General features: G+C 56.3%; 2 protein-coding genes across 3 annotated transcripts in view; one reads left to right on the top strand and one right to left on the bottom strand.

Moving 5' to 3' along the window:
• FRMD5 (FERM domain containing 5) overlaps positions 1-4,278 on the top strand; it is a 66,838-nt gene extending 62,560 nt beyond the window's left edge. The window contains exons 14-15 of one of the 2 annotated variants that reach the window (XM_053988847.1): positions 1,445-1,785; positions 1,965-4,278. In XM_053988847.1, coding sequence (XP_053844822.1) covers positions 1,445-1,785; positions 1,965-2,012 — 389 coding nt within the window. In that variant the 3' untranslated portion in view covers positions 2,013-4,278. Of the gene's footprint in view, positions 1-1,444 lie in introns of both variants that reach the window. The other variant, XM_053988846.1, reaches the window with a different exon arrangement.
• Positions 4,279-4,585: 307 nt separating this feature from the next.
• On the bottom strand, positions 4,586-12,470 carry WDR76 (WD repeat domain 76). Its single transcript, XM_053988765.1, has 13 exons — positions 12,383-12,470; positions 11,284-12,018; positions 10,763-10,855; positions 10,312-10,367; positions 9,717-9,840; positions 8,908-9,009; positions 8,778-8,821; positions 8,529-8,682; positions 7,691-7,843; positions 6,889-7,103; positions 6,348-6,503; positions 5,433-5,486; positions 4,586-4,975 (listed from the first exon to the last, which is right to left on the bottom strand). Exons 1-13 carry the CDS (start codon positions 12,449-12,451, stop codon positions 4,723-4,725), a joined length of 2,208 nt encoding a protein of 735 aa, XP_053844740.1. The 5' UTR covers positions 12,452-12,470; the 3' UTR covers positions 4,586-4,722.
• Positions 12,471-12,765: the final 295 nt, after the last annotated feature.

Below are 12,765 nucleotides of genomic sequence, written 5' to 3' on the forward strand. Positions count from 1 at the left end.
GTCTGGGATCTCCCCATGGACCGTGGCCCCCGTAGGCAGCTGGTGAGCAGGTGGGATGCAGGAATGTGGGGCGCAGGATATGCGTGGCAGGGAGTGGGCTGGGGTCTCCGAGGCTGGCTGGACTCCAGGTTGTTGTTACCACGGAGCAGCTCTGGTGGTGGGGCCAGATTTCCAGGATTTTCCAGCTGTGGAAGCAGATGGCAGGAGGGTTTGGGTCTGGGGGCCAGCACTGCTGTCACTGTGGTGATGAGCAGTGGCACCCCCTGAGTGGCTGTCCCCCGTGTCGGGGACACAGTGGGTGCCATGGGAATGTTCCCATGAGAGGGGAGAGTGCAGAGCTGGCAGGGAGAGAGCGTGTTCCCTCATTGCCCGGGAGCACGGCGCTGACCCGGGCTGAGCTGGAGGCATCCGGGCAGCGTTCACAAAGGAGAGGCTGCAAATCCCAGGGAATGCGGCCGGATGAGCTCCGGGTGCTGCCCTTCACCCTCCGGCAGCCAGGACGTGCTGACAGCATGTCGAGGTGCTCCAGGGCACCGTGCTCTGCCCCCGGCGACAGGTCCAGCCCCGTCCCTCTCCAGCCGCCTGCAGGGTGGCCCCGGGGACCAGCTGGTCCCCACCATGACCTTCAGACACCCTCCCTGGAGCTGGGGCCACTGCAATGGCAGAGGCCCTTCCTATCCCCCCCGCCTGCCAGACCTAGGTGAAGCGAGTCCCTCATGTGTGTGGTTTCTTGGAATTTGGGGATTTGGAGATGTTGGTAGGGGCAGGAGTTCCTTGGCACAAAGGACCAAAGTTCAGCCTGGCGCGGGGCTGGGGGCTGGCACAGGGGCTGGCACACGGCTCCTGCTCGGCTGTGAGCAATGTAAAACATTTGGTTTGTGGTGAACTCAGAGCAGCCTGTGCTGCGGGGGGCTCCTGCACACGATGGGGACATCTCCCCCATGTGCTGGGGGACACCCTGGCCCCCGTGATGACCACACTCCACCACCCTTTCCTGTCTGTGTCACCGTGTCCCGGCAGGTGCCCGTGGTGCCGCAGTGCCACGGCTGGTGCTGGCAGCGGCAGAGGGGCCCCAAGCACTGCGGGCAGCTGCCAGGGGCACTGTCACCGTCACCTCAGGGCAGCTACAGCCCCCGGGTGCGTGTGATCGCCTGCGGAACAGCGCGGGCCCTGCCGCGGCCCCGGCCGGCAGCCAGCGGCTGGCGGTGCCGGTGACAAGCCAGGCGGGTGTGGAGGTGACACCGCCGCAGTCGCAGCTCGCGTTGAAGGGGCTGCGGGTCCCGAAGGACCAACAATAACAACAGCCAGCAGCAATCCAGGGCAGCCACCGCAGCCTGTCCCTACGGGGGACAGCGGGCTCGGGCAGGGCGGGCAGCCCCCGGCTGTGCACAGGGACGCACCGCACCCCGCTGAGCGTCCCCTTGCCCCTCTCCTGTCTCCCCAGGCCTGGAGTCCCTCCGTGACAGCGCCCACTCGACCCCGGTGCGCTCGGCTTCCCACGGCGACGCCTTCGCGGGCCCCGGCCGGAGCGGCCGCGCCGAGAGCAGCGAGCGGGTGGCCGTGATCGCCGACGAGAGCTACAGCCCCGCGGACAGCGTGCTGCCCACGCCCGTGGCCGAGCACAGCCTGGAGCTGATGCTGCTGTCGCGCCAGGCCAACGGGGCCCCGTGCAGCATCGAGGAGGAGAAGGAGTCGGAGGCGGGCACGCCGGCGGCGGAGGCCGAGGGCGAGCTGCGGGCGCTGTGCCCGGGCGCCGGCGGCCTGGGGCCAGCACAGGCCCAACAGGTGAATAAGTTTCTTTTAAGTGTCCTCCGTTTGCTCCTTGTGACAGTTGGACTCCTCTTTGTTTTGCTCCTCCTCCTGATCGTCCTTACCGAGTCCGACCTTGACACTGCCTTTTTCCGCGATATCCGCCAGACCCCAGAGTTCGAGCAGTTCCATTACCAATACTTTTGTCCCCTCAGGCGATGGTTTGCCTGCAAGCTCCGCGCCGTGGTAAACCTGCTCATTGACACCTGAAGGCAGGAGCCACCACGGGGGCCTGGACCTGCCGCCGTCACTCACTAACCCTCCCCTCCCGACCCAGAGCCCGGCCGGCCGAGGAGGCGGCTTTCCGGGAGGAAGAGGAGGGTGGGCGCAGCCCCCGGAGCCCCCTCCTCCCCGTGCTCCCACCCCCGGAGCCCGCACAACACCTCCCGTCCCCGATCCCACGCGCACGACTTGGGAAGCACCGAGCAGAGGGGAATTCATTGCTCTGCCAGCCCGGCCGGGGCTGGCGGGGCCGTTCCGCAGGAGCTTTAGCAATGGTGCTACTGAGGTTTCATTTAACACTCGTGTACTGTTACGGTATCAAATCCGCACTGTGCCCGCCACCCCCGCCCTCCACGAACCGCTTGGCAGAGCCCTCCCTCCCTGCTCACCGGAGCCTCCCAGGAGGTGACGGCTCTCGGGACGCCCCGGTGCCCTCCTCCCCGCAGCGCAGCCATCCGGAGCCCCCGCCCCGCTGCGGACTCGGCCCTTCGCCACCTTTGTAAGCCTTGAAGCATCGGTGCTCCCGAGGGCAGGGGAGCATGGAAGCCAGGGGACGCCGGGCACGCGCGGCCAAACCCGGCGTGGAGCTGTGGTGACTGTGTCAGATTTATTGGGATGACCTTTACCCTCCGCCAGTTGTACCTGTTTTGTAAAAAAAAAAAAAAAACAAGCAAAAAGGAAAAAAAAAAAAAAAAAAAACCAAAACCCCAAAAAAAAAAAAGAGAGAGAGACATTTCAAGGTCTATTTTAACAAGGAAATGCTATTTTGTTATCAAATCTAATCCAGTCTTTTTTTACTTTACGGATGGGGTGACCGTGGGTGCCGGTACCGAGCGGTTCCCAGTGAGCAATGGTTTAAGAGTAAACGCCAGGAGGCCAAGGCCAGCTGAGCCCTGCTGGGTTTGGGACAGAGAAGGAGCTCTGATTTTGGGACACCTCCCAAGAGGACACACATTCAGAAGCGCAGGTGACACTGAAGAAGCCAACGGATACCTTGAGCCCCGACCGTCGTTGAGTGCAAGTCAATAAACCCAACTCATCGTGACGACCCCCGGACTGTCGGTCACCAGGAGCAGCAGCCCATCCACAGGGAGCAATAACAGCCAGTTCTGGTTAGCTTGGGCTGACAAGTTGGACATATCAGAAAAAAAAAAACAAAAACAAAAAAAAAGGTAAAAACCGCTGAGCAAGTTTAATTTCATCTCAGGGAGAGATTTTTTTTCCGTAAGCTGGGGCCATAACTGCAGTTTTACAAAGCCTGATGTGCGTGTTGTCTTTGAGCATCCACCACCACTGCTGGGCGGGACGGTGACGTTGGGCCACGCGGGCTCCTTGTCACTGCAATAAGGGGACAGGTCCCGTCGGGGGCACAGTCCCCTGCCCGGGTCACAGCCCGCTCACAGCACGAGGCCCAAGGAGGGGTGGGGTCCAGCCCCGGCTCCAGAGCAGGGCAGGAGCCCTCGGGAAGGCTCCAGGAGCCCTCAGGGAGGCTCCAGGAGGCGGAGGAGCGATTTTTTTACATGATAATCCTGTTTTATGCAACATAGCAGAATTAACTCTTAGTGTAGTGTTCCTACCTCAGCCCATAGCGCTGATGTTTCTATGCAGTTGTGCTCGTCCCGACGCTGACATTTTTTTACCCCGGGTTAACGCTGCAGTGTCGTCCTTCCTCCTCCTCCTCCTCCTCCTCCTCCTCCTCCTCCTCTCCTCACTGCAATGTTCTGTGTGACGCGTGACAGCACAGCCCCATCCCGCGCTCCATCCTTTTCGGACACGTCCTCGAGCCCCCAGCTGGGCCCTTCCACCTTGGCTTTCCTCGGGTAACGCTCCGTGCCAGCCCCAGGTCACCTCTGCCGTTGTCACCCAGCGTTTTGCTGCAGAACCACAGGAATTGGTGATTTTCCGTTGTACGTTTCTCCCGTCTGGTCCCAGATCCCGTCGTGTGTTTCAGGCCCTGTTAGTTTTACCCGTCTTTCTATCAAAATGTTGTTTCCATAGGTTCTGAGATCAGAAACCCATGAATCTCGTCCTAGCGTACTGCATCTTTCAGCAGTAGACAGTAAAATACCTGAAAATGTGAATTTCTTAGTTTTCATAAAGAAAACCTAGAGATTAACCTTTCATGTGCCAAATACTGTAAGTTACATCTTTTTTTCCTTCAAAATGTACCTTTTTCTACATATCCAATACCTTAGTTAGCATAAAATCATTGGTGCCATGAAAAGTATTTTTAAATTTAAATAAATATTTAAATATCATGAAAAGCAGAGTTGGGATGAGCTTTGTTGAGCGATTCCGATTTTTCTTATGAAAACAGCTCAAACTGTGAGAAATTTGGTCTTTTAGCAGCTTCTTACTGGAGTGAGAGTTCCAGAGCTGCAGGTGAGTCCCGTGCACGTCTCTGCACTCCAGGAGCACAATTTTACAAATGCACCTGAGAGTTTTGGGCCCCTCACCACAAAGAAGGCACTGAGGGGCTGGAGCCCCAGGAGTGGCTGAGGGAGCTGGGGGCTCAAGGATCACTTTTATTTCCATGGAAGATACGGGTGCCAAAGGTAGTTAAAACTATTTATTTTAAGACTTTCAAAGTACACTTCTGTCCTGAGAAACAACAGTCAGCTTCGGAACTGCTTAATACGGAATAAACAAAGTCAGTGCAGAAAGGTAAAAAAATAAAGATCTAAGGCACTTCTATTTGAACACGTGGAGGCGGCCACTGGAGTTGCCTCCCACCAGGATGTTCTGGCTGGGGTGGACGACGTTGATGGAGCACACGGAGCCGAGGCAGTCCACGTTGCAGAAGGAGTGCAGCAGCTTCCCGGTGTCCTGGAAGACCTCGATCTGCCTGGGCTGTGCCATGCTGCCCACCAGGAAGCAGTGCTCCTGCTTGGGGTCCCAGATGGCCCTGAAGCGGGTCAGCCAGCGGCCCGTGTTGTTGTTGTGCCTGCAGGGGAAGAGCATTTCTCCTTGTGAATCCAGCATTTCAAATCATTGTTTATGTCCCATCTGCTCCCTTGCCTTCTAAATCTTCAGCACTCACGCTGCAGTGCTCAGATCCCCGCAGTGGATCCCTCTCCTGGGATGGGCAGGATGGCACAGGAATACCAGAATGGTTTGGGCTGGGAGAGACCTTAGAGATGACCCAGTGCCACCCCTGCCATGGGCAGGGACACCTTCCTCTATCCCAGGCTGCTCCAAGCCCTGTCCAACCTGGCCTGGGACACTGCCAGGGATCCAGGGGCAGCCACAGCTGCTCTGGGCACTCTCAGAGGGAACAATTCCTTCCCAAAATCCCACCTAACCCTCCCCTGTGGCAGTGGGCAGCCATTCCCTGCGTCCTGCCCCTCCAGACCCACAGGAGCAGCCACGGCACTGCCCTGGCCCGGGTGTGCTGTCCTTACCTGATGGAGCTGAGCAGTGTGACAGTGGATGTCAAGGACGTGGTGTCGTAGACCCTGGGCACAGAAGGGCACATTAACACCATGAACCTGTGCTATAAAGCCAGCCCTTCCCTCACACAGAGCACCAGCTCCTGGGGGCCAGGAGTGTGGCATCCAGGGAGCAGCACAGACACCCAGCCTGGCCACAGGCACCACAGGCACTGGAACCACGCCAGCTGGAAGCACTGCATGTGCTCGGGGAACTGGATTTGCTTTCAGCTGGAACTGCAGCCCACCCTGGCTGGCAGCTCTGCATCAAAGGCCAGCCCAGCATCTCGCCTGCTCCTCCACCCCCACGAACCTGGGGGTCCCACCCCTGGTGGAACAAACTGCCCAGCCCACACAAAATCAGGCAATCATCTAAATTACGGTCACAAAGTAACCAGGAGAAAAAGAACCTCTAACACAAGCAACTCACAGCAGCTTAAATGATGAAATGGTAGGCTATTTATAGAAGAGCTGATATCATCATTATTTCAAGTACCAGCTACAAACAAATTTCATTTCTGAGCATTTTGTGTTTGTGTGCACCAGCCAGATTTTGGCCGGCTGTTTTTGTGGGTTTTGATTTTGTTTGTTTTTCAAAGATTAACTGTACCTGTACATTTTTTCTTTTAAATACCCTGAGGGAAAATGAGAATTAGGAAAAAACCAACCAACCAAAAAAAAAATTATTAAGAACTACATTAAAAATGTTAATGCAAGTAAATCTTTATCATTTTTTAAAGTGATAAAGACAGAAGGTGCTTGATGATTGGATCATGTGGAGAAGTAATAATAATAATGATGATGATGATGATGATGATGATGATGATGACAATAAACCACCCGAACAGTTGGTATTTTCCATGAGGATTCTTCCTTCCACAGCCTTACCTCAGCCGGTCATCAGCACACACTGTCACCACCCTGTTACCAGTGACAGGTGAGAAATAGGCTGAGGCCACACTTCTGGTGTGTCCTGTCAGAGAGCTCAGGGGCTTGTTCTCCTTGGCGTTCCGAAGGTACCGAACATCAAAAACACAAACGTCCCTGCAACAGGTACCACAAACGCTTCAGTAATTATCCTTCATTCACCAGAAAAGCTCCAGAGCACGGCGGGCTGTGTGGGAGCTGGTTCAGAGCTTCAGTATCCACTCAAATGGTAGCTCTGAGGGATTTTGGGAGCACCAAAACCACCCCAACCAGCCCTCCATACAGTCCCTCTGTGCCAAAGCCCACCAGGGCCCATCTGTCCCCATTTGATCTGGGAAATCAAACCAATCCCACCTTAAATCCTGCTAAGGACTGAAAACTTGTTTTCTAAAAGGACCAAGACGGCTCTAACTGTAAATCGAGGCTGAGAAACTCCTCAGCCTCAGCTCTCCCCAGCACAGAGAGCACTGAAGAAACAGCCTGTTCAGTCTGGGCTACGTACACGGAGCCAGCAGCCAGGAAATACTGTTTGTTCACGGGGTGCACGTGGACTGTCCGTGTCCTCCCGAAGCCAATGTCCACAGAGAGCTCCGAGGACACCCCCGGCGTCCGTCTGTCCACAACGGCCACGGGCCCGGCCCAGTGACTCACTATGGCAGTGAAGGCATTCTCTTCCAGGAAGTCGAAGCAGGAGAAGTCCTCCTCACTCCTGAAGATCTGAGCCCAGGGAAGGTTAAATATCACCAGAACTAAAGGAAACAGGCAGCTGTTTTAACACCCAAACACTCCCTGGGCTATGGGTTTCATCCTTTCCCTCTTTAATTCACTAAAAACCATGCAGCCCATGTGAGAGCTTCACCCAGCTGTGCAGGTAATCCTTCTGTGAAACAAGGATGCTTTCCACAGGGGAAATAATTAGGAGATAATTAACCATCCAAACCAGACCACCAACAGCACACTCCAAATTCCCTGTCAGAGCTCCTACGAGGCACTGTCACCTCTGTGTTCCAGCAATCAAAGGGCTGTTGGCCTTGAGCACACACTGAGTGAGGATTAAGGACATCTTTCCCTTCCCCGGTGCTCCAGAAACTTTTAATCATGTGCAGAAATGTAAACCTGGAAATTGGGAGAATCCAGGCTGTCACTGGGTTTTGGTGAGTAGGAAACACCTCCCTATTTATGTGGTGTTAATTAAATGTTGATTCACATACCCTTGTGGAACTAGAGCCTGAACCCTCCTGTTAATAAAACAACCAAGTAACGAGTTGGTCCAAGCAGACTAAACCCTCCCAGCAGTGCCTCACCTCATCAAAGACAGCCCTGGTGACATCGCCGCAGCGCAGAGTGTCATTGCTGAGGGACAGCAAGTGAGCAGGGTTGCAGGGAGAGAAGTGCATGCAGTTGACATGGAAGTTGTGGGGGATGAAGATGTGGGCTCCTTCCTCAGTCCCACAGCTCTGCAAAATGACAGATCCCACAGACACAGGTGCTGATCACTGCAGGTATTTCTGTTAATGACTACAACTCTTAAGGCCAAATCTCTTGTCTTTTGAATGTTTTTTGGAGGAAGCAGAGGGTGCTGGGTGAGAGGAAACAACAGCACAGGTGATATGGACAGTGAGACTGCTTCTGGCCCCTAATTATGGAAACTTCCTGCTGCAATTAGTGCCACTGCAGCCACCAGCCCTGGACCTGGACAGCAGCACCTGGTGCATTTTCACCCACACAGCTGGTGTCTGCTACCACATCAAAATATGGACACACTGGGTTACTGAGAGCAGAGGCTGAATTAGTGACCCAAACTGCATGAACGCAGGATCTCCTGTGTCTTCTCTTCTAAATTTTGCATCATTTTGTTATTTTAAAAGAAACTGAACAGGTCATTTTGGACCAAGTTCTGTTTCATCCCACAAAGATGATTCTGCTTTCAAACTTCAGAAAAATACAAGGGAGAGCAAAAGGGAAAGCTGTTCTGGCAACTCTAAATCTGACAGTCGCTCTTGACAACCACCAGGTATTACCCCTAAGAATGGAGAAAACCTAAAACACTCTCATGAGCCCAACAAAATGCCAGCCCAGGCTGTTCCCCACCTGCAGCTGAACCACACACCTGTTCAGGTGAGGAGCACATCAAGCACTCACCACATTCCAGAGGCCAACATGCCCCATGGTGTCTCCAGCTGCCACAAGGATGGTGCTTTCGGAAGGGTGGATGGCCATGGAGCACACCCGGGCCTTCACCACCTTCCTGATGTTCTCCTCGCTCAGCACCATGCTGCTCAGGCTCTCCTGGTACCTGGAAAGCCAAAATGACAACCATCACCAAAAGGTTCATTAGGGAAGGAAGGGGGGCCAGACAACCCCCAGTTTTGGCTGCTGTTTTCACACTACCTCTTTAGGTCAGGTGTGCCCCGCTCAGCATCATCCGCTTTCAGCTACAGACAGAAAGGACATATCTAATCAAAATCGGAGCCCAAGTGAAATTACATAGTCCAAAAAGAACAAATAAAACAAATAATACCTCACTTATCCTCATCCACGTGCTCAGTAAAGCCTCTGTCTGTTTACTGCTCTCCACCTGATGCTCTGGAACCATGGGCAAAGGTCCGACTGGAACCTGAGGCTGGGAGGACATTGGCAATTTTTGTAACTCAAACCAACTAAACCACAAACAAGGTGAATTGGTATTTTCCCCACACCAGACATTCTGAGAACACGCCTACAGCAGGACAGGAAATAAACAGTAAAAACAGAAGGTGGTATCATAACCTTATTAAAAAGATAAAGAGAATTTCACTGGCAGCACAGGCCAACTGCCTCCCTGCGTTTCTTCCTCTGCTGATACTCCAGCAAGACCTTTACTACAGATTCAAATCTATTCTACAGCTCCATGGAAGACTTAAATTCCCATCTCTCAGAACAACATGCCTTTTATTTGTTGCTCCATCACTAATTCAAAGAGATGGTAAATATTACCCAGGAAAATAAGACCAGCTCAGAAGTTACAGCGAAATAAAAACCAGAGTAATAAACCTTTGGATTTAAGGCTGCTCATCTCCACGGGCTGTTGATGTGGAACGTTCTACCTCAGGGCCCTGCTGTGGATCCCCAACCACAGCATGCCATCAGCCTGGGCCACAGAGCACTGCCTGGCTCGTGGCGAGACCGTGGCACCTGCTCGGGGTGGCAGAACTGACCCTTCCTTCCCGTCCCCGCGTCACAGCTCCCGAATGCCTCAGTGCAATGCCCAGTGCCACCCACCAGCGTCACCAGCAGTGGCTTTAGAAAGCTGCAGTGCACCACCCCTCCTGCAGCCCTCCCCCATCTCACATATTCCTTTGCTTCTGGCTGGGCAAACGTGTCCAGCAGCGGAATGTCCAGCGGTGGCTCCACCCGGAGCAGGCGCATGGATCGCCGCCGGGCCGGCTCATCCTCCACCTTTTTAGGCTTGGCCCTGGAACAACGAGAACACCTCAGTCACAGAGCAGTCCCTGTGCTCAGGGACAGAGCCAAGGGCACAGCTGGCTGACACCAGCCCCTCCTGGCCCTGCAGGAGGGATGGGCAGCTTTTCCATCCGTGACAGCGAGGAACAAAACCAGGAGCACTCTGCAATGCACAGGCAGCTGCCAGCCCTCTGTTTCCCCGTGATGCATCCCTTCCCAGCTCTCCTCATTCATCACCCACCCAGCCATTGCCACCTTCTCCCATCACACAGCTTACTCTTTATTTGGGCTTCAGCTCATTTTCTGCTCCACCTGGCACTGTTTTGGCACGGCCAATGTATTCTCCTCCACATTTACTGGTTACCCTCTCCCTTGCACCTTGGTCATGCACTCCTTTTTTTCCCCCTCACCTTTTCCCAACATTTCTTTTCCTCCCACAATGAAGAATAGAGGATATAAATCTCATCTACTGTTACTGTACCTTTTAGTGACCCGAGATTGCTTTTTAGTGGTAAGCTGGTTAAGCCTTGCAGCTGACTTAAAGAGAAAAAAAAAAGAGATTAATTATAGATAATGAGCATAAATAAATAACCTGTATAAAATACAATTATCTCAAGGCAGCGATGAACTTACTGCAATTATTTATAATAAGAAGAAAGAAACTGTGGTTGCCCCATCCCCCTAAGTGTTCCAGGCCAGGTTGGATGGGGCTTGGAGCACCCTAGTCTATGGAAGGTGTCCCTGCCCACGGCAGGAGGTGGAATGAGAGGGGCTTTAAGGTCCTTTCCAAACATTCCAGGATTCTGTGATTTTCATGGCTTTCCTCGTATACAGCTGCCCCAGTGAGGAAAGGGTTTCACACCAGCAGAGATGACAGTGCAATTATGACACTTGGAAAGAGCACTTTGATGCTATTTAGACCCAATACAAACCTCATGCAGCTTTAGAGCAGCAAAGAATTTAGCATTTTCTGTGATGTTCTTTAGTCTTTTCCTTTCATAGGCTGATAGGTGGGAGTATCCATCCTAGAGAATGAAAAGGCAGTCACTCTCCATCATAGAGTCACATGGCTGCAAGAGTGGTCCTGGGCTCAGGGAAGTGAGTCTCTAAACTGATTAAACTATTTTTAAGTGGCTTGATATATTTGTAACAAAGGTAAGACCATACAAATTGGGCTGGTCATGTATCAACAACAAAATCTGTCCATACAGGTCCAGTTTGCTTTATAAAACTTACTCTGGCATTAACTCTATGAAGAGAACTGTATCAAAATTTTTAATAATGAAAGGAATAATGAAGAGACTCAATAAAGAATCTAAAACTTCAGTGAAAGGGTAAAATGAAGTGGGACACTGCCAGCCAGAGGTTAAAAAGGGGGAATAAAACTTACTTACAGAAGAAAAACACTTAAAAGCTTAACTTCCATAAAGATAACCGGGGGCCGGGTACTCACCGGAGCCGCATCTCCCCCGTCGCTGAGGTCGCTGTCCGCATCCCGCAGCCCGTCCTGGCCGCGGGCAGCCGAGCTGGGCCCGGGCGGGGAGCCGGGCGGGGCTCCGGGGCTGCCCTCGGGCTCCGGGCACGGCCTCTTGCTGGCCGGGGCGCGGGGGCTCAGCGGCCGCTTCTGGGGCCGCGGCCAGGCCGCCGCGGGCAGCGGCGTCAGCAGCACCCGCAGCTGCCGGCCCGGGCCCGGGGCCGCGCTCGGCCGGTGCTCGGCGGGGCCCGAGGGGGGCGACTCCTGCGGGGGAGAACGGGGCTCGGCGGGGCCCGCCGGGAGGGATTCCTGCGGGGGAGAACGGGGCTCGGCGGGGCCCGAGGGGGGCGACTCCTGCGGGGGCGAACGGGGCTCGGCGGGGCCCGAGGGGGGCGACTCCTGCGGGGGCGAACGGGGCTCGGCGGGGCCCGAGGGGGGCGACTCCTGCGGGGGCGAACGGGGCTCGGAAAGGCCCGAGGGGGGCGACTCCTGCGGGGACGAACGAGAGCCGGCGGGGTCCGGCGAGGAGCGCTCCTGGTGAGACGAACGGGGCTCGGCGGGGCCCGGCGAGGAGCGCTCCTGCGGGGACGAACGGGAGTCGGCGGGGCCCGGCGAGGAGCGCTCCTGCGGGGACGAACGGGAGTCGGCGGGGCCCGGCGAGGAGCGCTCCTGCGGGGACGAACGGGAGTCGGCGGGGCCCGGCGAGGAGCGCTCCTGCGGGGACGAACGGGGCTCGGCGGGGCCCGGCGAGGAGCGCTCCTGCGGGGACGAACGGGGCTCGGCGGGGCCCGGCGAGGAGCGCTCCTGCGGGGACGAACGGGGCTCGGCGGGGCCCGGCGAGGAGCGCTCCTGGTGAGACGAACGGGGCTCGGCGGGGCCCGGCGAGGAGCGCTCCTGCGGGGACGAACGGCAGTCGGCGGGGACCCGCGGCCGGACCGCCGGGCCCTGAACCCGGCCCGCCCCGCTCCTCACCTCCCCCGGTTTCTCCCCTCACAGCCCAGCTCCTGTCGTGTCCCCTCTCCCGGCAGACCCCGGGTCCCCTCCCATCTCGGCGCCTCTCCTCCCCGCGGCCCCGGACCTGCAGCTGCTGCCGGCTGTGCGCTGACGGCTCCTCGGGCTGCGGCGGCCCGGGCTGGGACAGCGCCATGGCGCGCGCGGGGCGGAGCGGCGCTTCCCGCCCGCACAGGGGCGGCGCGGCCGGGCCCGCCCTCAGCGCCCTCAGCGCCCTCAGCGCCGGCACCGCCCGGGCCGCCGCCGCCGCAGGGCACCCGCAGCCGCGGAGCCGCCAAATCCCTCCCTGGGAGGGGGCGAGGCGCCGGCACAGCGTGCCCACAGCAGCTGTGGCTGCCCCTGGACCCCTGGCCAGGCTGGACAGCGGGGCTGGGAGCAGCCTGCGGTGGTGGAAGGTGTCCCTGCCGTGGCAGGGATGGGCTTTAAGGTCCGTCCCACGCCCAGCCGTGC

Source organism: Vidua macroura, chromosome 12, assembly GCF_024509145.1.
Source record: "Vidua macroura isolate BioBank_ID:100142 chromosome 12, ASM2450914v1, whole genome shotgun sequence".
Classification (NCBI taxonomy): Eukaryota; Metazoa; Chordata; class Aves; order Passeriformes; family Viduidae; genus Vidua; species Vidua macroura.

Coding starts and splice junctions, on each gene's coding strand:
- WDR76 (XM_053988765.1), bottom strand. CDS start 12,451: ATGGCGCTGTCCCAGCCCGGGCCGCCGCAGCCCGAGGAGCCGTCAGCG. Junction 12,019..12,382: donor ACAGCCGGCAGCAGCTGCAG/GTCCGGGGCCGC, acceptor TCGTCCCCGCAG/GAGCGCTCCTCGCCGGGCCC. Junction 8,683..8,777: donor GGCACACCTGACCTAAAGAG/GTAGTGTGAAAA, acceptor TTGGCTTTCCAG/GTACCAGGAGAGCCTGAGCA.